Source organism: Gopherus flavomarginatus, chromosome 16, assembly GCF_025201925.1.
Source record: "Gopherus flavomarginatus isolate rGopFla2 chromosome 16, rGopFla2.mat.asm, whole genome shotgun sequence".
NCBI classification, from domain to species: Eukaryota; Metazoa; Chordata; order Testudines; family Testudinidae; genus Gopherus; species Gopherus flavomarginatus.
Window position 1 is genome coordinate 7,567,943 of NC_066632.1, and position 25,205 is coordinate 7,593,147.

Here is a 25,205-nt window from a genome sequence, read left to right on the forward strand (position 1 = left end):
CAGGCGCAGCTCAAAGAAGCCGATCCTGTTGCGTGCAGGAGCAGCACTGGCCTCAGCTGCCCCCGACTGGCTGTATTGACAAAGACCAGATGAGCTGGTAAAATCAGACTCTCAGCCCTCCAACCCGGAAGTCCTGACTCCTAGTAACCCTGCTCAAACCCACTGCAGCGTGAAAGGTGTTTGACAGGTGTCAGTCCAGTTCCCAGAAGGAGGGGCCTCCCCATCACAAAACCATCTCCCTCCCATTTGGAAACTGTGTAGGGAGACCCCTCCCCACCCCACCCCCAGTCCTATGATTGTAAGGCCTGAAAGGGGCTTGAATGGGAGCCCAGAAGATAATCTGCCCCTCACCAGCCTCTCTCTCCGAAAGGGATAGGAGCAGCTAACATGGCCTTGCCTCATATGCAGTGAGTGGGGGCTGGGGTGTGTGTGCGTGTTTAGAACGGGGGCTGAGAGCCAGGACTCCTGGGTTCCAGTCCTTGCCTGGGGAGGCAGCATGGTCTAATGGTGAGAATGAACCCAGGAGTCTTGCCTGTCTAGGATGATTCTGTGATGGGGAGGTCTCTCCCCCTGGGAATTGGACAGAGACCTGCCAAATTAATTTCACATTGGATTGGGTTTGAACTGCTGCCCTAGAGATACTGTAGATCACCTCCACCCCACGCCACTTCTGAGATGAGGGAGTTGACTAGGATGCTCTGAGCTGCCGGGCCAGGTTCCATGGGATCCAGGGCGGAGTTAGGATTCCCCCACCGTCCTGCCACATGGGCCTGTGTGCCGAGATCCCTGAGGAGCACCGGTCGCCCAGTGGCTAGCTGCGGCGGCTGATGGGGCAGCTGAGAGCAGATGTGGAGCAGGGAGCCGATGCCTTTAAGGGCTTCGTATGAACCTGGCAGCATGCCCAGCCCTGGCTCTCCCTCCCCCTTTGAGGCTGCTCCCATGGGGCGCTTGCTGAAACAATACCTAGCGCGCTCCTCACCAGGGCAGGCTGAGCCCTGAGCCTGGGAAGGGACAGGAGCGAAGCTGACTGCTTCCGACCCTGCTACCAGCCAGACATTTCTCCTCCAGAGGTCCCGCTCTCCCCCCCCCCCCCCGCCCTGAAAGGGTCCCGGCGGTCTGGTTGGAAGCCGTGCAGCCATGGGGGAACCTCGGGTGGCGTAGATAGGGGAGCCTGAATCAGGGTCCCGGCAACCAGGAGCCGAGGTCTGCGTCACCGGGGGCGGCGGCATGGAGCTCAGATCCAGCGACCTTCATGGGATTGAGGAAAACTTGGATTTCGACTTCCAGTTCTGGATCCAGCTCTTCCTCTGGGTGCACTTGTTCGGCCGGCTGGTCCATTACCTCCTCCGCGCCAATGGGGGGCTGACACAGTAGCTCCCTTGTCCGTTGCACCCACAGTGAGCAGCTTCCTTTCTGGATTCCCCCCTGCCTGCAGAGTCCCAGTCTCTGCAAACCCCAGCTGTTTGGAAATTGAGACTCGCAAGGAAGGACCTCCTCCTTCCCCATCCCACCCTCTTGCTTCTCCTGCAGAGCTCTATCCGGCTCTTTGGCTTCCGCTGAAAGTGGCTTCCCGCTCCCAAGGTCAAGGAGTGCAGCAGCGCTTGTTTGGGAAAGGCAAAGTAAAGAAACCTCCAGGTGACTAGTCCTGGGTCCCTCCCCTGCTGGCGGTCGGTACTGCCTGGGACTGCACGACACAAGAGTCAGACCCTGTGGTGCTTCAGGATCTGCTCCCTGGGGTGCTGCTGCAGGGTGCCGCCGAGGGTTTCTGAGTGTGGGTCTCTTGAACGCTGCTTGGAGAGTCACCTTTGATGCGCCACAGCCCCCTGCTGTTCGTCTCTGCAGTGGATTTAAGGACCTGCACCCCTCTGACTCAGGCCTCTGGTGAGCCACAAGCCCATCCCCCCGCAATTTCCTTTGCAGCCCCAGTGGCTTGGCTTGGGGGGCACTGTACTTGTAGGATGGTTTTTTTTCCAGGGGTCTGCCCACCAGTTCATGCAGGATCAGCAGTGAAGCAAGAGGGAGCCTCTTCCTCTGCTTTCGGCCCAAGGATTTGAGAGGAGCGGGGACCCAGGGCACTGTTTCAAGCCCTGCTGTGTGGGTGTTGCCCCTTGCCACTGGCCATTGTTCTGGCAAACCCGTCCCATAAGTTCTGAAGCAGAATCTGTGCTCCCCTCACCCTCCAGGAAGTGAAACTGACTTGGCTGGCTGCATAAGTGACCAGACTCCCCTACTCTGGCTTCATTCCCTCCACCAGGGAAGCCAACTCTCCGGACAGAGGGGGAGAGAAGAAACCGTTTCCAAGTCCCTTGGTCTTCCCCACCTCGAGCGAGAGGCAGGGAGGAGTGTGCATGGATGTGACTGGCCAGCCCTGAAGAGTCGCGTGCCGGTCTCTGAGTTGACAGCCACGCTCTGGAGCTGCTGCGGGGCACGGGAGCTGTTGGATGGAAATTCTTTCTCCTGGTCAGAAGTCAGGAGCTATCAGCTCAAGCCCCCGGTCTCTGTCGGGAGTGGAGGAGTTTTGCTGAGGCTTGGGGCCATTCCTCTAGTCCCTGATCCTGCTGTCTCCGCCGCTGGGAAATGGCCACGGCCGGAGGGTTCCTGGATCGAGGCCGAGCTTCGCGTCGACGCTGGTTGTGAGGGCCGAGGAGAGAGGGAGATAAATAAATGAAGGGAAACATGAGCCATGGAGCAGAAATGACCTGCCCCAACCCCAGCAGGAACAAAGGCGCTAAGATGTCACCGCTTCAGAAGCTGGAGAGTCTGGCTGGGCGGCTCTTCTACTGGGGGCCACGCAGCGAGGTGGGGGCCCCGGCTGGCAGCGGGATGGCCCATGTGTCGGAGCACACTGCTGCCTGGAATGAGCAGAGTGAGTTGGGATGGGAGCCCTGGGGGTAGGACCATGTGCAGCCCCAGATCCCAGGAGGTCGGGCTGCCATGTTTTGGTGCTGGGGAAAAGAGATGCAGCGTCTGAGTCCTAGTGGGGATGCGGCGGGAGGGGTCTCCTGTGATGCAGGTGCCATTGAAGTTTGTGGTGGCTTTGGTGGGGAGACCACGGCTTGAGTCTGGTCTGCCCAGCTCCCCCGTGGAAAGGTTCCCTGCGGGGCAGGGTCGAGGTGAGGGGGGAGCTCACCCAGCGGATGAGGCCTTAGGAGCTCTCGGTTTCCAGTCACCGCTGGCAGCAGCTTGACGTAAAGGGACTCGTCTTCCCGCCACTCCTGATCCATCGGCCGTGTTGTGCCAGCCGCGTGAGCCTCCTGCCATGCTGAGGAGCTGGTGGTGGTGCCGCCGGGGTGGGATGTGAGGTCTGGAGATGGCAGCTCTTACGTCAGGAGGGCTGAACCCGCCACACCGCATGTGACTTCTCTCCTCGCTGAGTGTCTGCGCCGGGCATCCCAACCAGTTTGTGTGGCGTAGGCTACTCCATTGGCTCTTGCTGTTCTGCAGATGGTAGCTAATTCCCCCCCGCCCCGCCCCAACACACACAACCCCTCTGAAGGGAGAAATTCTTTGTTTTGTGATGGGGGGAAAGTGACGCGCACAGAGCGGGGTGTCTGTGTCTAAAGTCTCGCAAGATTGGGGGTGGAGCTGGCTATGGAACCCAGGAGTCCTGGCTCCCAGTCTTCTTACTGGTTTAATGGTTAGAGCAAGGGCTGGGTGTCAGGACTCCTGGGTTCTGTCCCCAGCTCTGGGAAGGGAGTGCGGTCTATGGATTCTTCTCTTCAACATTATTCCCTCTCTGTCTCTCTTCCCCTCTCTAGTCCCACTCTCCCTCCATTCCAAAGGCCAGTCCCTGGCATGTGGCACCTCCCACCGCGCCTGGGAAGCTGCTGGCCAAACGCTTGATCCTTGATCACTGCAGATCTTTGGTGTGAGCGGGAGGCTGGGCGCTCGGATGCCTTTGCCCTGAGTGGCACAAGGACCCACTGTCTCCCCTCCGTGGGATAGTCATGGCTACTTCCCTGTGCTGCTGGGACAGATTTGTGCCCTCTCATGTGTCACTTACACTTCTTTTCTGACGTCCTGGCTCACTCTTTCCTTCTCATCCACTTTCACTTCTTCCTTCCCTCCCCAGCCGGGACTCATCAGAGATGAAAACTCCCTCTCCTCTCCCCCATTTTCAGCCTGTCAAGTGTTACCTGGGTGCTCATCAGCTTGTACTCGCGTGGGTCCCAACTCTGTGGCTCTGGCTGTAGTTTTGGGTGTGTGGGATTCCCCTGGGGGATCTGGAAGTCCCCACGTGACCCTGAGCGGCTCTGCTCCCTCTCCTGGTGGCTCTGGGCTAGCTCGGCAGGGAAGGGAGGGAGGATGCGGGGATGAGCTATCTCTGACCCACCCGCCAATCCCAGGCCCCACGCTGGATGTTCAAACAAGGCTGTAACAATAGTGCCTTGGCAGTGCAGCCAGGATTAAAATAGCAGATTGTAAAGCACCTGGTGCCAGCAGCTTCTCCGGCACCTTTAACCCTCTGCTGTCTCGGCCTTCCAAGCGCTGTCTCCAGATCCAGCAGGCATGGCGTGGGCGGGGAGCTTTGACTTCTTGATAGCCTAGTGAGTGAGGACCACGCGCCAGAGGTTGGTAGAACCCAGAGTCAGGACTCCTAGGTTCTCTCCCTGGCTCCGGGAGGGGAGTGGGGTCTAGTGGTTAGAGCGGGGGGGTTGGGAGCCAGAACTCCTGGGTTTATTCTCCTTATCTAAGGTACTTCTGAGGGCCCATCACTGCAGCATCTGAGCACCTCACTGTCCATGCATTTATCCTTACAACCTGCCTGTGAGACAGGGCTATGATCCCCAGTGTACGAATGGGGAAACTGAGGCACAAAGTGACATCTCCAGGGTCTCATGGGAAGTTAGTGGCAGAGCCAGGACTAGAACCCAGGTCTCCTGATTCCCAGGCCAGGGTCTGATCCACTGATTGGCACTGCTTCTGCCCACTTCTCTGACCCAGCAGATCAAGGCACTGATACCAGGCAGGGCATGGGGGGGGCGGGGTTGCACTGCTTCATGTTGAGGGCACCACTGCAGAAGCTCCTGGGTGGAGCATCAGCAATTAGCAAACCCATGCTGGGTCTGGAAACTGTCAGAAGGGAGTAGGAGGAGCCCTATGGGGGTGCTGCCTTCTTTAATAGCTGCTGCCTCTTAAAGGGGCCGGACCCTCTGTGTGTTAGTTACACCACAGCGGCCCATCCAGCTGCGATCTGGAGTAACTGTTGACTGGCTGGAGGTGAGGAGACTCCTCTTAGATCACTGCCCAGTAGCAACTAAATCTCCCTCTGCTGGTTCCCACCTGCCTCTTTGTCTCAGACATCCAGGCTTCGGTATTGTTGCCCTTGGTTAATTTTACACTTGATCAGCAGCCCTGGTGCTCCCAGCTGAGAGCCCCAGCACGTCTGCCACCCATGCACTGTCTGCCCTGGAGGGACCCTCCTGGTGGCTGGAGCGAGGGGCCCCTGGTGCCAAACCCTGCTTCCTCCTCATCTGAGGCTGCTACTAGACTGGCACTAGAAATCGGGGCAATTCCCACTAGGAATCGGGTCAGCAGCCCTTGCGTGAAACCAGTTGGCATCTCAAAGTGCCGTGGAGTTAGAATAAATTGCTCTGCCGACCTGGAGCCTGATTCCCACCTAGGATCTGGGAAGCAAAGATGTGCAGCCCCCTCGCTCCCCCCATGAGCTGACGCTCCTGGTCTGTGCTCTGTTTACCCGCTGTAGATAGGTGGTGCTGTGGTGGGGGGGAAGCTCGCAGGACACTAGCTGAGGGGGGAGATTTAACCATCTGAAACAGAGCTGGCTTCTCTCTGACCTTGGGTAACTGAGACTCTGCTTCTTGGCATTAACCCCTGGCTGCCTGCGACTGCCTCTTTCCTCGCTCACAGGTGGCCGAGCACGCTGCTCTGTTGCCTTGGTGGTGAATATTCAAGTCACCGGGAAGCTGGATGCTCTGGGGTGGGTGGGGGGTGTTGAGGAGGAAGTGGGGTCCGTTTCCCAACCATCATGCCTGGGAGCTCTCCTAGGAAGCGTGGTGTGCTGCAGAGGTGGGAGCTGACGCTAATACTCCAGTGTGCAGCTCAGGGGTGCTGAGTTCCGGAGGGGGCACTGCGCCTTGCAAGCAATGCTGCACTAGGGGGTGATGTGCTGCAGGATGGGGGCTCGGTGGGTAGCGCTTTCTTTTCGCAGTCAGAGGGCTGCTCTCTCCCCTCCGTCAGTGCTGAGCCCAATGCCCCAACTTGGTGCTAGGGGGCGCTGTGCTGCAGGATGGTGCTCTCCCCTCTCAATGTGGACTCCGGTGCTGGGTGCTGATGCAATGCCAACGGTGCTGTGACCCCGACTATTCCCAGGCTAAGCCCAGGGTCGGCCCCAACCCCAGCTCCCCTGACTCCATTCTGCCTCCTTAACCCCTGCTCTTGCCATTGCGGGGTTCACCAGCTGGCATGTTTCACCCCAGAGGTGGCTGCAGCTGAGCATCCCTGCATACAGCTTGTCTGTCGCTAGCTTTGTGATGGGTTGGGAGGCCCGATGCTGTGTGAATATAAATGATGACTGCTTTGGGGTGTGTTACTGGGAGGGGGCGCTAGCCAGGATCAGCGGAGCCAGTCTTGGGGCAGGGGGAGAGGGGGAACGCCCTTGTATCTGCCTGCCTGGCTGCCCTCTCTTCTGCAGGGCCTGTGTAACTGACTGCTGAGCATGTGTGAGGGGTTCCCCTTCTGTGTCTGATGTGCTGAGGATCTGAATCTTACCGGCCTCGCCAGGGAGCCTGGACTCTTGGGCTCAAACTGAAGCAGCCCCTGCTTTTATCTGTCGAGTCCCTGGTTCTGTCCCCTGTGCGCCAGCCAGCACATCGGCAAGTAGCTGAGGGTTTGCACATGAGCTGGTGGCTGGGCTGCGGGGTACAGAGGTGCCACAAAAGTAGGGTGTGGTGGGCCCACAATGTAGGTGACATTGGGTCCTCGGAACAGCTGGCTAGGGACATTAAGAGTATTCCCTCGAGCCATAGCCTGAGAGCCAGGACTCCTGGGTTCCGTTCCCAACTCTGCAAGGGGAGTGCTGGCCCGGATTCTAAAGCTAGAGAATTTCACCCACCTGCTCCTGTATTGGTCGTAGTGGTGAGAGGCTGGGAGGCAGGGCTCCTGCGCTCTGTCCCTGGCTCTGGGAGCTGTGTTGTCTAATGGTTAGCGTAGGGCTGAAGGAATCTGTTCCAGCTCAGGGAGAGCACAGTCCAGTGGTCGGAGCAGGGGTGTCTGTGCTGAGCAGTAGTATAGGATTGTTCTGGTATTAAGCATCCACGGGGAGGGAGCTTCCAGCCTTTCCCTTGCAGGCAAAGGTCCTTCTGACCGACAGATCTCTGGCTGGTGGTGGACAAATTTCCCCTTATGCTATTCCAGTCCCCCTTGCCCTGCCAGAGCGGTTGCCGCTGCTTCCCTTGTCTCAAAGCAGCAGAAAGCAGCTTCCCCTCCTTGGAAACTGAGCCAGCCTGACACATTTCCCAGTGTGATGTACAGCTGGGCTAGAGATTGCTCAAAGGGGGCAGGGCTCTCGCCTGCTTTTAGCTTTGGCCCCTCCCCTCACACACATGGAGCTGTGTTTATAGAGTGTGGCATTAAATCTGGCCACTGGGATTCTGGGAAATCGATCGGGGCTCCGTGAGCTTTCCAGGCCTGGGGCAAAGTTCTGTCCTTCATCTGTTCTGATGGTGGGTGGGGGTGGGGCAGCGTGCTGCAATTGGGATCGGAAACTCCAGGAGCTCTGTAGAGGATCTGGCAGTAGCCTGGCGCTCTCTAGATGGGGGATCCCAGTGGCATTTGCCAAGGAGGGAAAGATCCTGGCAACATCCCAGTGTTGAGAAAGTTGGGCTTCTTGTCAGAAATGCAGGAGTGGGGGAGGGGGCGGGATGCCCAGCGCTGAGATTGCCAGCCCTTGGGTTGACTAGTCCAGGTGGCCAGCTTATCCTTTGTGATGTCGCCAGCCTCTAGCCAAGGAACTTGTAAGCACTTTTGTGAATGAACTCTGCCCCTCAGCTCAGTCCTCAGCCCCAGTTTACAGAACTGGAAAATGACGTGTCTGTAGGGTGACCAGATAGCAAATGTGGAAAATTGGGATGGGGGTGGGGAGTAATAAGACCCAAAAATAAGGATTGTCTCTATAAAATCGAGACATCTGGTCACCCTACTTGGCTGAACTCACACAGTCCGTCAGGCCTCCTGAGCGCTCCTGGCTTATCCAAAGCAACATCAAGATGCCCCATTACCAAACTGGACATTGGAGCAGGTCCCACAATAACCCTGACCAAATCCCAGCGTGGTTAAGGATACGCCACCTCCTCTGAAGTCCACCTCCCAGTGTCTTGGATCCTTCACTCTTCTGCATCGCAATGTGCCTGTTAACCAGCTGCTGTCCCCACCCCAGAAGCAGCTGCATTTTGGTGCTGGGTGAGCAGTCCTCATGCAGCATTGCTGTGCGCTGTTGACCAGCTGCCATTTCCTGTCTCTGAGCTGGCTGCCATGAGTCCCATGTGTATATAATGAATGTGCTTAGGGATGAGCCAGCGTATGAAGGAGAGGAGGCAGGAAGGGATTTCAAGTCATGTCTTTGACTTTCTCTCTTGGCATGAGGGTACAGTTACGTGCCTGGGGATGGCCAGGCAGCAGGAGGCATTTGGCTTTCTTGGCATCCGCTGAAGCTTTTAACCACCCTGGCCCATGCTCCCTTGGGGGAGGAGGGGGGAGTGTAACCTAGTGTGCGTTGTGTGTCCCTGACCCATAGACACTGTGAGTCTGTTCCCACCCCAGCTACAGAGCCTGGCTGTAATGGAAAGCTATAAAAACTCTGGCCTTTAGCTCCTCAGGTCCCCGGTTCGATCCTTGGTGTTGGCTGAAAAGTGGCTGTCACAGCCCCTTGGAATCCCCCTGGACCTGGCTAGCTTTGGTCTTGCGCTGGTCAATGGCAAGTTTCTCAGGGCTAAGCCAGCTCCTGGGAGCCTAGGGGTGGGTCTTTGCTCCAGAGTTAGCCAGGCTGATCAGCCCCCTGGTAGCCTAGTCTGGGTCTGAGCAGCCACCCGTTTGAGTAACTGTGTCCTCACTGGCTCTGTGCTTGTTCTGGGGAGAAATCGCAGGGCTCTTTGTGCTGAGACGCTCAGATTCTTTCCCTGGCAATCGCAGGAGAACTTGTCTGCCCTGCAGGGGAATTGTGGGAAGGCATTGGGGGACTGTCGGCACACAAGGGTTTAGCTCTGCAAAGTGGGTGGGTTCCAGCCTGAGTAAAAGTGGAGCCTAACCCCAGCTAGGCCGGCTAGCACCTCCCAACTGAGGTCAGAGGTGTTTGTGTGTGGACAGTAGCAGGGTTACATCAGGTGCCTTCCATGCCACTCCAGGCCAGAACTTAGGGGAGACAGGGGTGACAGCAGGTATTGCCGGCTTGGCAGTGGCAAGCCAAAGAGAACCCCTCAGGGTGTGTCTGTGTCCAGTAGGCTGAATGGAAGATCCCTGTTTAGCATCTCTGCTTTGTGGGGTGCCCTATGGAGGGGCATGATCTAGTGAGTTAGAGCAGGAAAGGGGCAGGTGGCTTGGAGACAGGACTCCTGGGTTCTATTCCCTGCACAAGGCAGGGAGAGGTGGAGTATTGCTTAGCAAAGGAGGTGCGGCGAACCAGGATTCCTGGGTTCTGTTCCCCTTTTGCCACTGTCCTGCCATGGACCTTCAGCAAGATTCCTTTCCTTCTCTCTGCCTGTTTTCCCACCTGTAAACTGGAATTGGTCGCTTGCCGTGGGTGTTCTAACGTGCTTTGAGATCCTCAGGATGGGAGGCTAGAGAAGGGCTTCCATAGGTCATGGGGAAGATAAGGAGTTACAATGAGGCGGCTGAAGTGGGTGGGGAGAGGAGTTGGGGGATCCTGTCTTCCTCCTCCAGTAGTGGATCAGGGCAGTGTCCAGATGCCCCAAGGGGTTGTGGGTGATGAGTTAAGAACCCAGTTAGAGCAGCCGGGAGGGAGGGGAGGAGCTGCAGTTTTTGTGTATAAATAGACCCCTGGAGCATCGCTGTGTGAATGTTGTCTCGCTTTATTTGCACTGCACCACATGATTGGCTCTGTCCCTGTCCTCTCCAACCCTGTCCCTGGGTGCACGTCCTCACGTCGAGAGCTCAGAACTCATGGAAGGGCTGGTGGCAGGCGCTGCTTTCCAGAACCAGCTGCCCCACTTACCGGGGTGGTGAAGGGACACTTTGGAGATTTGCCTTCGCCTCGTTGCTGCCTCCATCTCCAGGCAGGTGGGATTGGCGGCGCTGGCAGATCCACGTCTAGTGGCAAACAGGAACCAAGGAGTCCGGCACAGACCCCTGCGCCAAGGGAGCTTGAAGGCAGCTGTCACTGAAGGATCTGGGCAGCGAAATGGGGCCCTTCAGCCTGGCATAAACCCGGCCCCTCCGATGCAGCCGAGGGAGAGGTGGTGCCACAGACATGACCTGGAGCTACACTGGGCCCTGTGCTGGCTCGAGTCTCTCCTCGGCTCGCTGGAGAAGCCAGGGTCGAAGCAGAGGTCGTGTTTCCTCCTGCTGCCTAGGTCAAAGTCCCCTCCCAAGGCACCAGGCCAGATCTCCCTCTCCGCCTGCCGTGACCTCCTAACCACAGCATGGATGGTAAGGGGGGGTCTTTTGGGAGGGGATCCCAGGCAGGGCGTGTGGTTATCTCCCCTCTCTTAGTATCCCTGAATGTTAAAGTGCCAGCGTCCGGCCCTTCCTTCCTTCCTGCAAAGGGGAGCTGATGGCTCCCGGCGGGCACATGGTGATCCTGACCCCCCATCCATTCAGCTCTGCTGTGCCCCCTTCCTCCCAACCCACTGTCTCCTTGCTAGTCTAGGCCCAGGGCCTCTCCCCAGGACAGACCAGTGGCTTGTGCTGGGTTTTACACTGGTTCTGTGACCTGAGCCGCAATTCAACCCATGTCTCTTAGAGGCAGGAGGTGAATTCTGCTGTCACCCAGATTTTCCCTGCCCTCCTGGGTTGTGGCTCAGCAAGGCACAAGCCAGTTCTGGTCACTGGTCGGCTCCTTTGAGATCTGCTTAACCCATCTGTGAGTTTTACCCTCTGAGACCCGAACCCTCACCTCTACCTGCATCTGGTTACATTACGGTAGCTCTTAGGCCTTGACTGAGTTCAAGACCCCATTGTGCAGGGCGCTGTACATACTCCTAGTCAGAGACACTCCTTACCCTGAAGAGCAGAGTCTAAATAGACCTGCAAGGGGAGGGGAAACCAAGGCCTGGAGTGAGGCAGTGACTTGCCCAAGGTTAGAGCCCTAGCCGCTAGGCCGCGCTGCCTATCTATGCCAGTTTCTACTAGCAGCCTGTGGTCTCTCTGGGGAAGGGAGCGTGGCTTGTTTGTACAGTGCCTAGCTCAATGGGGCGGGGCCTGGTGGGGACCTGTCAACACCATAAAATCATAGGCTTGACATCACTGTAACCAATCCCCATGGGAGGTGAAAACCTGGCAGCTCAGTGCACCCGTCGGCCATCGAGCAGGAGGATGTCAGGGTTCAGGGCTCCGTATCCCTGGCTCCCACAGCCACCTGGCCTGTCCACCCCGGTCACTGCAGTGAAGGCTCTCTTCCCCAGCCCGTGCCAGAGGCAGGACGGTCGTGCACTGGCCTCTGCAATCGTTAGCAGGGTGCTGGGTGTAACATGAGCCACGGGCACTAGACCGGGTTGTATTAGTTCTTCATTAGATCCTTTGCGTCAGGAGCTGGCCCTGGATTGCTTACGCTCCAGCCCCAACACATGCCCCCTTGGGCCTCTTTCCCCACTGGGCTCATTAAAGGAAATAAAAGTTTGTTTTGGAAACTCACTTGGTGCTCCCCAGAGAGAGACAGGGGCTCCCCAGTGGCAGGGAAGAGCTGGGTTTAACCCTTCAGCCACCGGCACTGGAGGGATGGGCCGGGGGAGGGGGAGGAGGTGGATTCTCAGCTCCACCCAGGGAAGATGGAGTTCACACTGCAGGAGATGGGGATCTGGAGCAGCTGGGGGCATGAGATGGGCGGGACGTAGCTGGAATCGGAATAAGGCCAGGGGCTGCACTAGAGACAGTTCTTTCACATGGTGCTTGCAGCTTGCCCCACCCCTCCCCCTATCCTGGTCAGGCGTCATCCCAGTGGAAACCCTCCCATGGCCAGCAATGGCGTCCAATGCAGAAAGCTAGTGGGGCTGAGGCAGGTTGCTAACCTGCATCTAGTGGCCTGGGGGAACAGGCCTCAAAGGGCTTAAAATCTAAATCACTGATGGCAGGTGCTGGTGCTGGGCTGAGAGGGAGGAAGGAGGGGAGTGGAACAGGCTCCTGGAGGAGCTGTGAGCACGTTTGTTCCTATCGGACAATCGTGGCTGGGCTGTGGGGCACGCAGGGCCGGGATCTGTGTGGGTTTTAACCCCGGTGCCATTCTCCCTCCCTGAGTTTTCGCCTGTAGCTTCAGGATCTCTCTTTGCTGTTGTACAATGTCCTTAAACAGCTGCCCTGGTTCACCCCAGAGATGGCTGCATTTTGGTGGCGGATGAAATGATCCTTTTAGTGACCATTTTTAAAGCATTTAGTATTGGCTGCTGGGGAAGCTTTTCCTTCAGGAGCCCTGACCGCCTGTCAGTTACACTCCAAATGGGAGGAGGAACGAGCCTGTCTTTAAATTCTGGCTGCGTTCCAAGCTGACCGGTCCCTGTAAACCTCTAATCTGGTCTTCATGATTAATGCCCTTTGTGCCTCTGGGACGTGGTGAAATTAGATTGGTCGATTCCACTTTGTTTCTGATTTCTCCTGTGTTTGTTTGCAAGGCTGTGGTCCCAACGCTGGTTTTAGGAGCAGGGGGGTTAAAGTTTTGTCAACCTAGCCCCCCTCCCCCAAATAGGGCGGAAATGGTGTTACGTTTTGTGACCCCGGCCTTCGTGCAACACAATTGTTTTTCATACGGACCTGGCCCTGATCCTGCAACGGGATTTTGGAAACAAGACTATTCTCTTCTCTCTAGGTTCTTATTCTGCTCTTATCACCCCAGTATCTGAAGGCCTTCCAGTTGTGCATTAAGCAATGTGACTGCACATCTGTCACGTGCCTTGTTCTCTCATCTTCTTCTTGGAGGGAGAAGTGGAGTGTCTTGTTGTTTTAGAGGTTCTGGTAGGTCAAAGAAAGGCGTCTGGATTTGGGATGGTCCCTGGTTCATGTGGCAGGTAGTTCCACAGTCTACAACCAGACCCTGAGGAAACTGTCTCCTGCACAGATGAACTTCACTGTGGTGGTAGGTGCCATTGTACCAAGAAAGTAGAGTTATCAGCCATTATCTTTCTGCCAAAGTCATACGCTCGTTTAGATCCCTCTTGGTGCAGGCCATGGAGTGCCTTGAAGATGGGGATCGAGAACTTGAACTTGGTTTGAAAGGCAGAGGCTCTAAGGTGAAGCGTGAGGTTGGAAACTGCTACCCAGAAGCTGGCTTGCATTAGGTTTCTGTAATCACAAAAGTTTGGTCTAAAACTTGCCATGTCTCTTTAAGAGCAGTCTGCCCTCTGATTAGGAGACTCAGCTCTCTTCCAGATCACTCTGATCTCTGCTAATACAGGTCCCTAGAGCACTGGTGCTGGGCTTTGAATCAGGCGCTGATTTCCCTTCCGCAGAGAATGGCTTTGTTAACCAGATCTACGGTCCTAAGTGGTCCGACCTTCTCATGCACCAGGATTGATCCCTGTCCCAGATATTCGAATAATACCTTGTGCTGCTGCACTGGATACAAGAGAACTGGACATTGTGATAAGCAAGAGTGCAGTGTAGTGATCAGAGTAAGGGTTGGGAGTTGGGATTCCTGGCTCTGGGATGGAGAGTGGGATGTAGTGGTTAGAGCAGGGGATTGAGAATCAGAACTCCTGGGTTCTGTTCCCAGCTCTAAGAGAGGAATGGGGTCTAGTGGTTAGAGGGGGTGGAGGCTGAGAGTCAGGACTCTTGGTGCTCTTCTCAATTCTTCCACTTCCTGTGCAACAGTGGGCAAGGTCATGGCTCCCTGCCTCAGTTTCCCTGCCCATAAAAAAGGGAATAGTACCTGCCTCCTGGAAGGATTAAGGAGGTTAAGGTTTTGCTCAGTTCTTTGAAAGGTGGTACAAAAGATTAGAGGTATGAAAACATCTCCATTAGCCAGCTATCCTCTGGTGTTTATCCTGGCGCAGGTCAGTGTGTTAGTCTATTGTGTAATTAGACCTGGTCAATTAGTTTCATATGCCAGATTCATGCTATCTGACAAAACTGACATGAATAGAAATGCGTTCATGGGTCTTTAAAGGGGCTCTCTCAACTGAAAGGCCACTGAGGTGGAAGGGAACGGCTGCAAAACCTCAGGGTTATTAGAATGAGAAGATTGTAAAAATCCAGTTTTCCATTCACTGTTTACAAGTTACTGTCAATGGCATGCAGGCGCCTAAAGCCTATCAGCCCTGTGGAAAATGTTACCCTGTTCCCGCTATTGCTTTTGCATAGAAGGTGCTCGGGTACTAGGGAGCTGGGCATCCATATAAAACCCTGAGATAGGTAGGTCTGTCTGCTGAGCAAAGGAAATCTCAGAGGTATCAGTGTCACTCCTGCTTATAGTCGGTTTCACTTTAGGGTTCTCTGAGCTGCAAGAGGGTTGGGGGACCCTTCGTCTGTTTCAAGAGGGATTTACTTTAAAAATAATGGGACTATTTCAAGATTTGTCTTTAGAAGGCATTGGGGGGCTTAACCAAACTTACATTTTTGGAGGCCAAATTTGAATTGGCTGCTCATTGAATGGCCTTTTAATTACAGTAACCCCCAGAGATATTGGTTGCAGCCGAGGACTCCTTGTGCCTGGGTTCTGTACAGACCTGAACTGAGCCAGTGTCTGCCCCAAAGAGCTTACAATGGAACTCCCAGAGCTTGCAATTGATTATATGGGGGGATCCGCTAGAAATCAATGGGGCTTAGTGCCAGGGTCTGTCCATACCTCAACTGCGGGATTGGAACCTCAGTTAAGCCTTCGTCCTGCCACAGTGCTGAGAACCTGCAGGATGATGTCTTACCCCTGCTGGCGAAGGAGTGAAACTAACCAGTGCAGAGACACTGTGCACGTTCCTACCTGCCCTCACTTTCACAGTGTTTGGGCACTTTTCAGTCCATGCCATAAGCAAGGTGACTCCCATCTGTCCCCTGCGGTTCAGTCTCTCACCGTGGTGGGGGGAGAGCTGTGTCTGCAGAGGAGGTGTTGGTTTTGGTAGGGTCTGTTTTTATAGGCCTGTGCTGTGCTGTGTTTATAGTGGAGAAGGCTGGTCAGAGGAGGGCACATAGCACTGGGAGCAGGAGGTGGGGAAGTTCAAGATGATCCTTAGATCCTGTGGCAGGCAGTTCCACCGTCTTGGACGGGCCCCCAAAGAATCTCTGTCAGCTCCCTCACAGACGAGCTTCACCTGGGGGGTAGAAAGTGCCATGGGACTGGAGGAGTGGGGCTGTCAGCCACAATCCCCATCCCAGAGCTTTCGGCTCTAGGGCTCCTGGGCCCAAGGCCTTGAAGAGAAAGAACGAGACTCTAAAATGAGACAGGCCCTGAAAGGGAACAAATTATTGGTGTTGGGCCAAGTGAATTAGAGGCTGGTGGTACAGAGAAGATTTCTCCATCGCTGTCTGGGGCTGCCCCCAGTTCATGTGATTGATTAGCAGAGCCTCATAAGTCTTCCTTAACGTCCAGAAAAAGGCAGAATGGCTGATCTCCCCTCCCAAGGCACTGAGCTGGGTGGATGCTGCCAGGGAAGAACAGTGGGGGAGGGGTGTCAAAAGGTCAGGGCAACTGTGCCTGTATTTGCCCCCCATGGCCCAGCCAGGGAAGCCACTTAGGCTTCTGGCTCCCAGTCATCACCTCTCTTGGGCGGAGACCTGCGTCTCTCTCCTCCCTGCCCGGGGGATTTCCAGGCTGCACAGCTCCCTGCCTATACTGTGAGTTCCCCAGCAAGTCAGACCCCCTCAGCCGGCCTGCTTTGCCCTCCGTCCTCAGAGGCTACAAACAGCCCAGTCTCCCGCGGGTATAAGGTACCGCACAGCTGTTAGCAAGCACATGGAGTCTTAAGGTAAAAGCATTGCAGGGAAACCCTCTTAAAACCCAGCAAAGAACCAACGCGCCTGCTAATAAGCTTTCCAAAGATCATCCCGCTTCCAGCCAGGTAACTCACAGGCAGTGGGTTTCTCCTTGGGGAGCAGCTTCCAGTAGCTGAGGTTTTGCATAACCAGAGGTGTTACATTTGCACATGCCTCCCCCTAGAGATTTTCTAGGAAACGTACTTAATATTAAAAGGCCCCATAGTTTCAGATGGTCCCTCAAAGCCCATAACCGTTCCCTGGGTTTCCGTTGTAAACATCACATACAGTCCCACAATAAAACATAACCACCTGCCTTTGTAATGCAATGAACTCCTAAGCTACTTAAACTTAATTCTGTAAGGTCTGGCCAGGACAGTGCAGGAAATTGTCTTATCTGTCCTGTGTCCATGCAAGGATCCCCCTTCACCCCACCCGGGGCTGAGATCGATGGCGGGAGACAGTGGCTGGTGAGCCAAGCCTGTTTCTATAAATAATCCAGAGAGAAGGGGAGACCAAGTGAAAGTAGGTCAGACAGACTGAGCCGCGGCTCCTGCGCACGACTTGGGGGAAGCAGATGTGAATTCAGCCCCCTTCTGTGTGGCTCCACAGGAAATGGGGTGTGGGACGAGAGGGTGAAGGCGGTATCGGCCGGAGTAGTTAGCCAGCAAATAGCTGGTCCCTTCAGGGCTGTCCTGCCCTATCCTATGGGATCAAGGGAATCCCCATAATCTTGGTCTCCTTCCCTCCAGCAGTGAATCAGTCCCATCTGTAGGATGTTGTGCTGCTTCTCTGGTGCATTTCGGCCCTCGCCTGGCCTATTTATCAGCCCTTTCCTTCGGGCAGGGACAGGACTGGAGCGTGGTGGTGCTGGGTTTCCACAGAAGTGTTGCTATTTAGTGATTCAAGTGGGGGGCTGGGAGCTAGGGCTCCTGGGAAGGGACTGGGTTGTAGTGGTGAGAGTGGGGTGGCAGGGAGCTGACCCCTGGGTTGTGTGTCCGTGACCCCAAGAACTGCAGCACCCAGATCTGGATCTAGGCTTTTAGCTTGTCCCCTTCCTGGCATATGAGCACCAGTGATCCCCGGGAGGCAATTAACTTTATACAACTCTGGTGTGGGGGAGACTTGCCTGTGATGGTGGAGGTGGGGTGAGCTCTGGGTTCAAAGCCAGCTCCTGCTGCTGCTCTGTGCTTGGCATCGCTGCTGCAGCCATTCAAATCCCGTGGGCATCTCTTGCGCTATTAGGAGCTGCGGGACTTGTCCCTGTTGGGAGCAGCGGGAGGCAGCAAAGATACAAGGGGCTCTTGGTACCAAATATCCCTCCAGATGCTGCAGATTGCTCCAGTCCCTGTCCCCCCTCCCATGGTTCTGGGATCTGGCAGCAAGGACAGGGAGCCCAGCTAGCAAAGGAAGGATCCCCTGGTTGGGTGCCAGAGAGCAGTTCCCAGACTGCTGCTGTGGAGGCTGCAGCTGGTTGTTTTAACCCCTTTGTGGGCAAAGCCCAAATGGGGTTTGCAGCTTTCTGCAGTGTGTGTGTGTGTGTGTGTGTGTGTGTGTGTGTGTGTCACCCCCTTGTGGGCTGTTGGTGTCATTGGTGTGGGCTGCCTGCATGGTTGAGAGAAGGCTACACACAGGCCTCTGCCCTTTGAGCTAAGGGGAATCTCCTCCCCCTTCACCCGCTTTGCTGGCAGCAGTAGTAGATCCAGTATCCTCCCATTAGGGCGACGTGATCCACGTCTCTTAACGTCATTTGACTGGAGGGTTGTATGAGTGTCTCCTTGTGGGGTGCAGGTTGTGTGTCAAAGGTCGTGGAACAGGCACCCCTGAGTGGCATGTTCAGCGGGAGGGTAGAGGCACAAGTGCCCCCCCTTTGGTAGGCACTGGGAGCTGCATCAGTCCTCCCTGAAGGGGCTGTTCGGTGAGTCCAGGGGCAGGCCCGGGGGTGCGGGTGTGGCGGGAGCGCTGCTGCGTGGACCTCTCTCTAGCCAATCCCCAGCTGAGCCACCGTTTGTGGCCAATCATTCACCGGCAACCTGTTGATACGCTTACAATCCCCGCCCCCTTGTGTGACTGCATGCCTCTTCACTGGGGAGGGGCTGAAAGCGGAGCTCTGTCCACCAGCCTGGGTGCCCCACCCTGCCTGGCTCCTCATGCTGCTCCCTTTCTGTTCCCCTTACAGTGAAGGAGTTCCTAGCCAAAGCCAAAGAAGACTTCCTGAAGAAATGGGAGAACCCCTCCCAGGTACTGTGTCCCCATCCCAGATCTCCCCCCGCACCTCCACCCCACAATCAAGGCCTCTGCAGCCCCAGGCCGATTACTCTACAACCACCCCCTGGATCTCTTTCCCCATCAGTGAGCCCCCTTCCCAAACAGCCTCCGCTGAGGGTCTGGAGTTATTTTTGTTCCTGGGGGGCGGGACTGAGTGCTCTTCTCCCCCCTCCCATCTGCCCTCTGATAACTGGAGGGCCAAGAACAATGGAGGTTCAACTCCTCTCTGCTGGGGGAGGGGAACACTAACCATGTGCGACTCCTCCTGATCCAGCCTGTCTCCCCCTCCCCCATCCTCCTCCCAAGGCTCCAGCGTGGTCGTCCAGCCCAGCCCCAGATTGATTCCCAGGGGGTTGTGCTAACAGGGACCGTGGTCAAAGGGCCTCCATTTGCTGCCCTGTGCTTGGGTGCAGTGCCTTAGTTTGTAGGTGCCAGAAAAGCTTTTGGGGTCAGCCCTTGGTCTGTCCCCACTGGAAATCCCCTCTGGGATGGTTCTGGGTAATTCCTGAGGCAGAGCTGCTGGTCCCTCCGCAGCACTGTCACTTTGCTAGGCCTCCTGCACACCCTGTGTCATTAACGCCATGGCACAGATGGGGAAACTGAGGCCTAGAAGGGAAAGGGACTTGGTCAAGGATATAGGAAGTTGGTGGCGGAACTAGGAAGCGATCTTTTGACTCCTAGTCTCCTGCTTTCTGACCACTACACTTCACTCCCTCTCCTCACCGACCAAGGGCTAGAACCCAGCAGTCCTGATGCCTAGCCCCTCCCCTGCCTCTAACCCACCAGCCCCCACTGAATGGAGCTGGGCGGGTCACCTGTCGAACTGGAGTTTGGTTCTGCCCAAGGAGCAGGGAATCCCTTGTCTGTGTCTCATTCTAAAGGTAATGGTCCTTTGGTGCCCTCTGGTGGTGAAATGTGAAATACTTCTTCCTATCAATTATCGGGGGTGGGGGGGGGGGTAGCCGTGTTAGTCGGTATCCATAAACACAAGGAGTCCGGTGCCACCTTAAAGACTGACAGATTTATTTGGGCATAAGCTTTGTGGGTTAAAAAAAAACCTCACTTCTTCAGACGCATGGAGTGAAAGTTACAGATGCAGGCATTCTATAATGACACATGAAGAGAAGGGAGTACCTCCCAAGTGGAGAACCAGTATTGACAGGGCCAATTTGTCATATCAGTTTTCTCAAGAAGAACCCCAGTGCGGTGCTAGGGGGTGCTGTGCTGCGCTGCAGGGAGTGGGGGGCTCAGTAGGGGGCGCTCGCCCATCACAGTCAGTGCTGACCCTGGAGGGGCTGCCTTTCTGGTGAGCTATAAAAACTGAAGCTCTGACCCCTTCATGGTCATTAAAGACTCCTCCAGTCATGCAGTGCAAATTCTACTGTCCCGGGCAGGTTCCTTCCTGATGCCCCCAGGACCAGTCTGTTCTTCCATCAGATTTGTTTTTCCCCTTCCAGAACACGGCCAGTTTGGATCAGTTTGAGCGAATCAAGACCCTGGGCACGGGCTCATTTGGGAGGGTGATGCTGGTGAAACACAAGGAGACCGGGAATCACTATGCCATGAAGATCCTGGATAAACAGAAGGTGAGATGCTGGGGGCTGCCATGGAGATCTGGCCTGGGGCCGTTGAATCCCCAATGCGGGGGAGGGATTTGAGCTGAATCCTGCGTGGGGATGCAGGAGAGGGGAGTGTGCAGGAGGCGCAAGGGGTGCTGCGCCAGCCGAGGAAGATCTGATGTTGCTATTTCCTTTTCTCTCCCAGGTAGTGAAGCTCAAACAAATTGAGCACACCCTCAACGAGAAACGGATCCTCCAAGCCGTCAACTTTCCATTCCTCGTCAAACTAGAGTATTCTTTCAAGGTAGGTGTCCTTCGCTTGCCAGCTCGGCCCTGGGCTATGTCTCTCCCCTGACTCCCACAATCCCCTCAATTTTCTTTCCTGTTTAAAACTAAAGCTGTGCTGAAGGGGTGGAAGGGCACAGTCTGCGTCTCTTATATGCCGAGAGCAAACATTCCTGGTGTGACATCTGTGATCAGGTTTGGAGCTAAGAAAAATCTGTTTGGAACATTCCCCTTTTTCAGTCTCTTCTGTTCTGCTTTTGACTCCAGGTTTTGAACAGTGGTTCTCCCCCCCGGTCAGTTTTGCTTTTGTTCCTAGTCAGTTTCAGTTTTCAGCTCCCTTGCACTGACCCTAGGGCATGAGGCCTGGCTTGCAGGGGAGTCTCAGAGGAAGTCCTAACTTCACGCACAATTGACTTTGTGGAGACTTTGAAACCACCACATGGGATCATTTTCTCCTGATCGGAGTTTCTGTGAAATCTAAAAGTCAGGCCCCAGGAATGGGGCTTGGACCCTCTTCTCTGAACCTGGATTTTGTGGCCTGTGAACTACACCCTGTGTGTAGAGGGGAGAGCAAAGATAGTTGTGCCTTTGAGCTCCACAGCATCCCCTGTGGCTGGCCTGATTAAAGAGGGGCTGGCTCTGAAGGGAGACCTGTCTCCTCTTCTGTCAGCCTGAGGTTAGTGGGTTGTAGTGACAAAGAGTTGTCAGCTCAGAGGAGGCTGTGGGATAAATCGCAATGGAAATGTCACCCCTGCTCCGGGCCGTGTAGCTCTCGGGTGACACAGTAGCAGTGGGGCCAGCGGCTGCTGTTACACAGGCTGGCTCACTGAGCCAATCAATTCTCCTACCACAGCGTAAAATAAATCTCTGAATCCACGGGTGTAAATGTGGGAGAACTTTGTTGAAATCAGTGCGACTGGTCTGTATTTACCCCACTGAGCTAGGAGTCTGGCCTGGTATGTGCTGACTGGGCCCCATCAAGGTACCACTAAGGAGCTGGGGCCTGTTTAGTTGGTAGAGGGTCAGGAAGGCCCATGTCACGCAGACCAGAACTGCCTGAGCAGGGAGACCAAGGATGGCCTGAGCTCCCTTCATCCCCTGAGAGACAGCAGGGTTCAGGCTTCATTCCCCTTACGCTCTAGGGCACCCACCTTTACCCTGCTCCTGGGGCTTAAGGCGTAACCCTCTATGGCCACGTCCAGACTAGAAATTAAAATCGATTTTAGATACGCAACTTCAGCTACGTGAATAACGTAGCTGAAGTCGAATTTCTAAAATCGAGGTACTCACCAGTCTGGACGGCGCTGCATCGATGTCCGCGGCTCTCCGTGTCGATTCCGGAACTCCGTTCGGATTGATGGAGTTCCGGAATCGATGTAAGCGCGCTCGGGGATCGATACACCGCGTCCAGACTAGACGCGATATATCGATCCCCGAGCAATCGATTTTAACCCGCCGATGCCGCGGGTTAGTCTGGACGAGGGCTTAATTTAGGCACCTAGCCTCACCCTTCGTGGACTCAGGGCGTCACCTCACACTCTGCGGGTTTACAGGGTCTTTTCCTAGTGAGAGAGACTCACACAGAAATACCTTAACCTTTGTTTCTTAACAGTTACTGTCACGGACTCACAGGTCGTGCCCACTCCTGGCCCCATGCAGTCCCTGGGAGGAACCCCCTTCAGTGAGACAGCCCTTCTCAGGGGTCTACTTTCTCTCGGGGGGTTAAGCCCCTTCAGCTCCTGGAACCACACCTCTCTGAGCCTTAGCACACCTGTCTCTCACCGTGGGCCCCCTCAGGGAGTCCACTCGCTCTGAACCGCAGGGCCACCACTCCCAGAGGGAATAATGCAACCCTGTTCTCTAGACCAGAGTGACTCTCAGCCAGCGTAAAACAGGACGGTTTATTGAGTGTCTGAACACAGCCTAGGAAACTCTCATGGCCCTCAGGCCTGGGCTCCCTCAGCACAGCACATCCAAGTCTTGCCTGCATCCAGGTGGGCTCTGCCTGCTCTCTCTCTCCAGCCCAGAAGCCCCCCTGCTTCCCAGCTGGACATCCAATATCACTTCCCCCAAGCCTCGCCTCTGTCCATTGTCTTCTCTCCAGGTAAACAGGGTCGCCTGGGCCCCCTCTCCTCTCTTCTGGCCTCTGGCTGGAACCACCTGTTCAGGTCACCAGAGTCCTCTCTTCCCAGCCCATTGTCCTCCCACTGGCCAGAACCAGCTGTGACCCCCGAGCTGTGAGGCCCAGGTCACCAGTCGCTCGGGTATCCACTTTCCAGGCCATTGGCTGGGGTCCCAAGTTCCATCCCCAGTCCTCTGTAACAACAAACTCCCTCTCCCCTCACCTCGTTAAACCAGTAACACTGAGGGAGACTGTGTCCCACCCCCTCTGCATGCAAACCATTGAAAAAACCAAGAAACCCCCCCACTTCATCACAGTTACCAGAACAGAATACACACGCTGCTCACACAATGCCCATCACTGCCAATGAGACAGACGAACTTTCCCTGCTGGCCAGTCAGGATCAGGATCCGGTCGTCCTGGGACACCGTGCAGAAGCTGGAGTCATTGGCAGGGTGCTGGGGTCTGGCAGTGCTGTCGCTGGGTTGTGCCCTGGAGCTGGTTCCCGAGAACTTCCTTTTGAACCCCAGTTTATGTAGTGAAACTTGAGTCCAGCTTAGCTCTACCTGAGCCAATCATTGTACAGACGTGTTACAAAATAATTCCCTGACCAATCGGAGCAGAGTGTGAAACAGTCGTACACCCCGTCGTACACCATGACCTGTGTTGATGTGCACCTGGCAGAATTAGTTATGTAACGGAAACAATCAAAGACCCAGACAGATAAACAATCGAGAAGTGGGGACCAGCAAAGGAAAACAATCAAGAAGTAGAGATTTCACACCCACACTGCTGCTAAGTGATTCCTTAGAGCATCCTAAGATCTGTTTCTGTGCCGGGTGATGCTGGGCACTATTAGGGCAGAAGCCTTCTTACCAGCCCGGTATTACCCTGTTCTGATATCATTTAGATGGAATGTGCGGATGTGACGTTCTGCTTCTTGGCTCCTGCTCTCCTAATCTGGCTGCAGAAAGAGGCCTCCGACCATACAGCATGGGGAGCTCAGCCCTTGCTCCGCCTGGACCCTCTCTCCAGGGCTAGCTGGAAATTGACCCTGGGCTTGAGGGCAGGGCCAGTGGTCTCCGCTGGCATGTGCGTGGGTGCTTAGTGCTCATGTTCTCACCACTGAGCTGGGTAGGGTCTCCCTAGCGGAATGGCTTAGTTGGGTTCAGCACAATTAGTTTGGAGGCTGCTCTTTGACTTTGCAGCTGCGAGGGAGGATGAAGCCAGCCTGGTCAATTTCACACTCTGCTTTTGAGACGTTTCACTTCCTGCTTCTGCTCCTTTGGGGTGTCCGACCTGGCGGCAGGTTGGGTTTCCCCTTTGATCATAGACATCGCAGCTGGGAAATCCCTCTTGGGCCTGCCCGTCCCTGCCCCTAGACCAGAGATGTGGGGAGATGTTGGATCTTCTAGGTCTCTAGCATTAAATACTCCAAGCAAATAAAGCTCGTGCCCTCTCATTAGTTAGTCCGTTCCCCAGGCATGTCTGTGCAGCAACTCCCACTGTTGCAGGTGTGTGCCTGGGACCTTGGGCAGCACAGCGCAGCCCCTCTGGCCCTTGAGCTAAAGGAGTAACAGCAGCAGCTGGCAGCAGTAGTAGGCTGTTATCTCCCAGATAGCGAGTGCGCTGCATTGTGTGCTGTGTAGAAGCCAGACCAGTGGATGAGGCTCGCTGGAGATGTGTTCACGCCCTGAAAGGGAGGGGCTAATAACGAAGCAGGGGTGTGGGGAGCAGTTTCATTCTTGTGTTGCAGGCTCTGACAGGGGGCCCCCTTGCACTCCGTTGCTGCTGCATTTGCTTCTAGGATAACTCCAATCTGTACATGGTGATGGAATACATCCCGGGCGGGGAGATGTTCTCTCACCTACGGCGGATCGGGAGGTTCAGGTGAGCATTGCCACAGGAGCCAATGTTGGGGCCAGTGTTCCTAATGGTTAGAGCTGGGTGATGGTTAGACTCCTGGGATGTATCCCTGGCTCAGGCAGGACAGTTGGATCTAGCCCTTAGAGCAGAGGGACTGGGAGTCAGGACTCCTGCGTCCTATTCCTGCCTCTGCCATTCACTCCTTGTGGGAAGGGGGGAGAATCACTCTGTGCCACAGTTTTCACAGCTGTAAACTTGTGATTTAGTTCGGTAAAGAACTAGACCTTTTATGCATTAGCAGCATCTGCAGCGACGCTGGCTTTGATCCTCATGCTGCAGGGCGTGACCTGATCCCCAGCTGGGCTGGTCAGGAAGGGATTCCCCATGGGGAGGGCTGCTGAGGTCTTCTGCCAGCACTAGCCACAGTCAGTGGCCAGGGATGCCAGGGCTAGATGGGGCCAGGCTGGTTGGAGCTGGGGTCCATGGGTGTGTGTGTTAGGGCTAAGGGGGAGATGCTGGTCTGGGAGGGACTTGCCCTGGGTTGCCAGGCTGGATGGAGTCAGGAATCTATAAGGAAGGTGAAGGTGGGGGCGTCAGGGGGCCGAGGGTGCTGGGCTGGTTGAGAGAGGGCAGATCTGGCCCAGGATGCCCATGTTCTCCTCCCACCTCATTGCAGTGAACCTCACGCCCGGTTCTACGCTGCTCAGATCGTCCTGACCTTTGAGTATCTGCACTCGCTGGATCTCATCTACCGAGACCTGAAGCCAGAGAATCTCTTGATAGACCAGCAGGGATACATAGAGGTGAGGCTGCCGCCCCTCCCCCACACTCCTTCCCTTCCCCATCCCAGCGCTGGCTCCTGGCTCCCTGCAGTGATCTCCTCCCTTCCCAAATCTCTCTCTGCTGCCATCCCCTTCCCAAAGCCAAGACACCCCCAGAAATGTAACACAGCCAGAATACATCCATCATTTGCTCCCCCACTTCCCCTCCTGCTGTCACAGCCTCCAGGCTGATCCAGC

At 55.6% G+C, this 25,205-nt stretch overlaps 1 protein-coding gene across 5 annotated transcripts in view; it reads left to right on the forward strand.

Moving 5' to 3' along the window:
- LOC127035393 (cAMP-dependent protein kinase catalytic subunit alpha) overlaps positions 1-25,205 on the forward strand; it is a 47,316-nt gene that overhangs the window by 18,432 nt on the left and 3,679 nt on the right. For 2 of the 5 annotated variants that reach the window (XM_050925220.1, XM_050925219.1), the window contains exons 2-6: positions 18,266-18,327; positions 19,812-19,940; positions 20,119-20,217; positions 24,128-24,210; positions 24,863-24,989. In XM_050925220.1, coding sequence (XP_050781177.1) covers positions 18,266-18,327; positions 19,812-19,940; positions 20,119-20,217; positions 24,128-24,210; positions 24,863-24,989 — 500 coding nt within the window. Of the gene's footprint in view, positions 1-948; positions 2,867-10,021; positions 10,624-13,114; positions 13,138-18,265; positions 18,328-19,811; positions 19,941-20,118; positions 20,218-24,127; positions 24,211-24,862; positions 24,990-25,205 lie in introns of those variants that run through there. The other 3 variants (XM_050925218.1, XM_050925221.1, XM_050925222.1) reach the window with 3 other exon arrangements.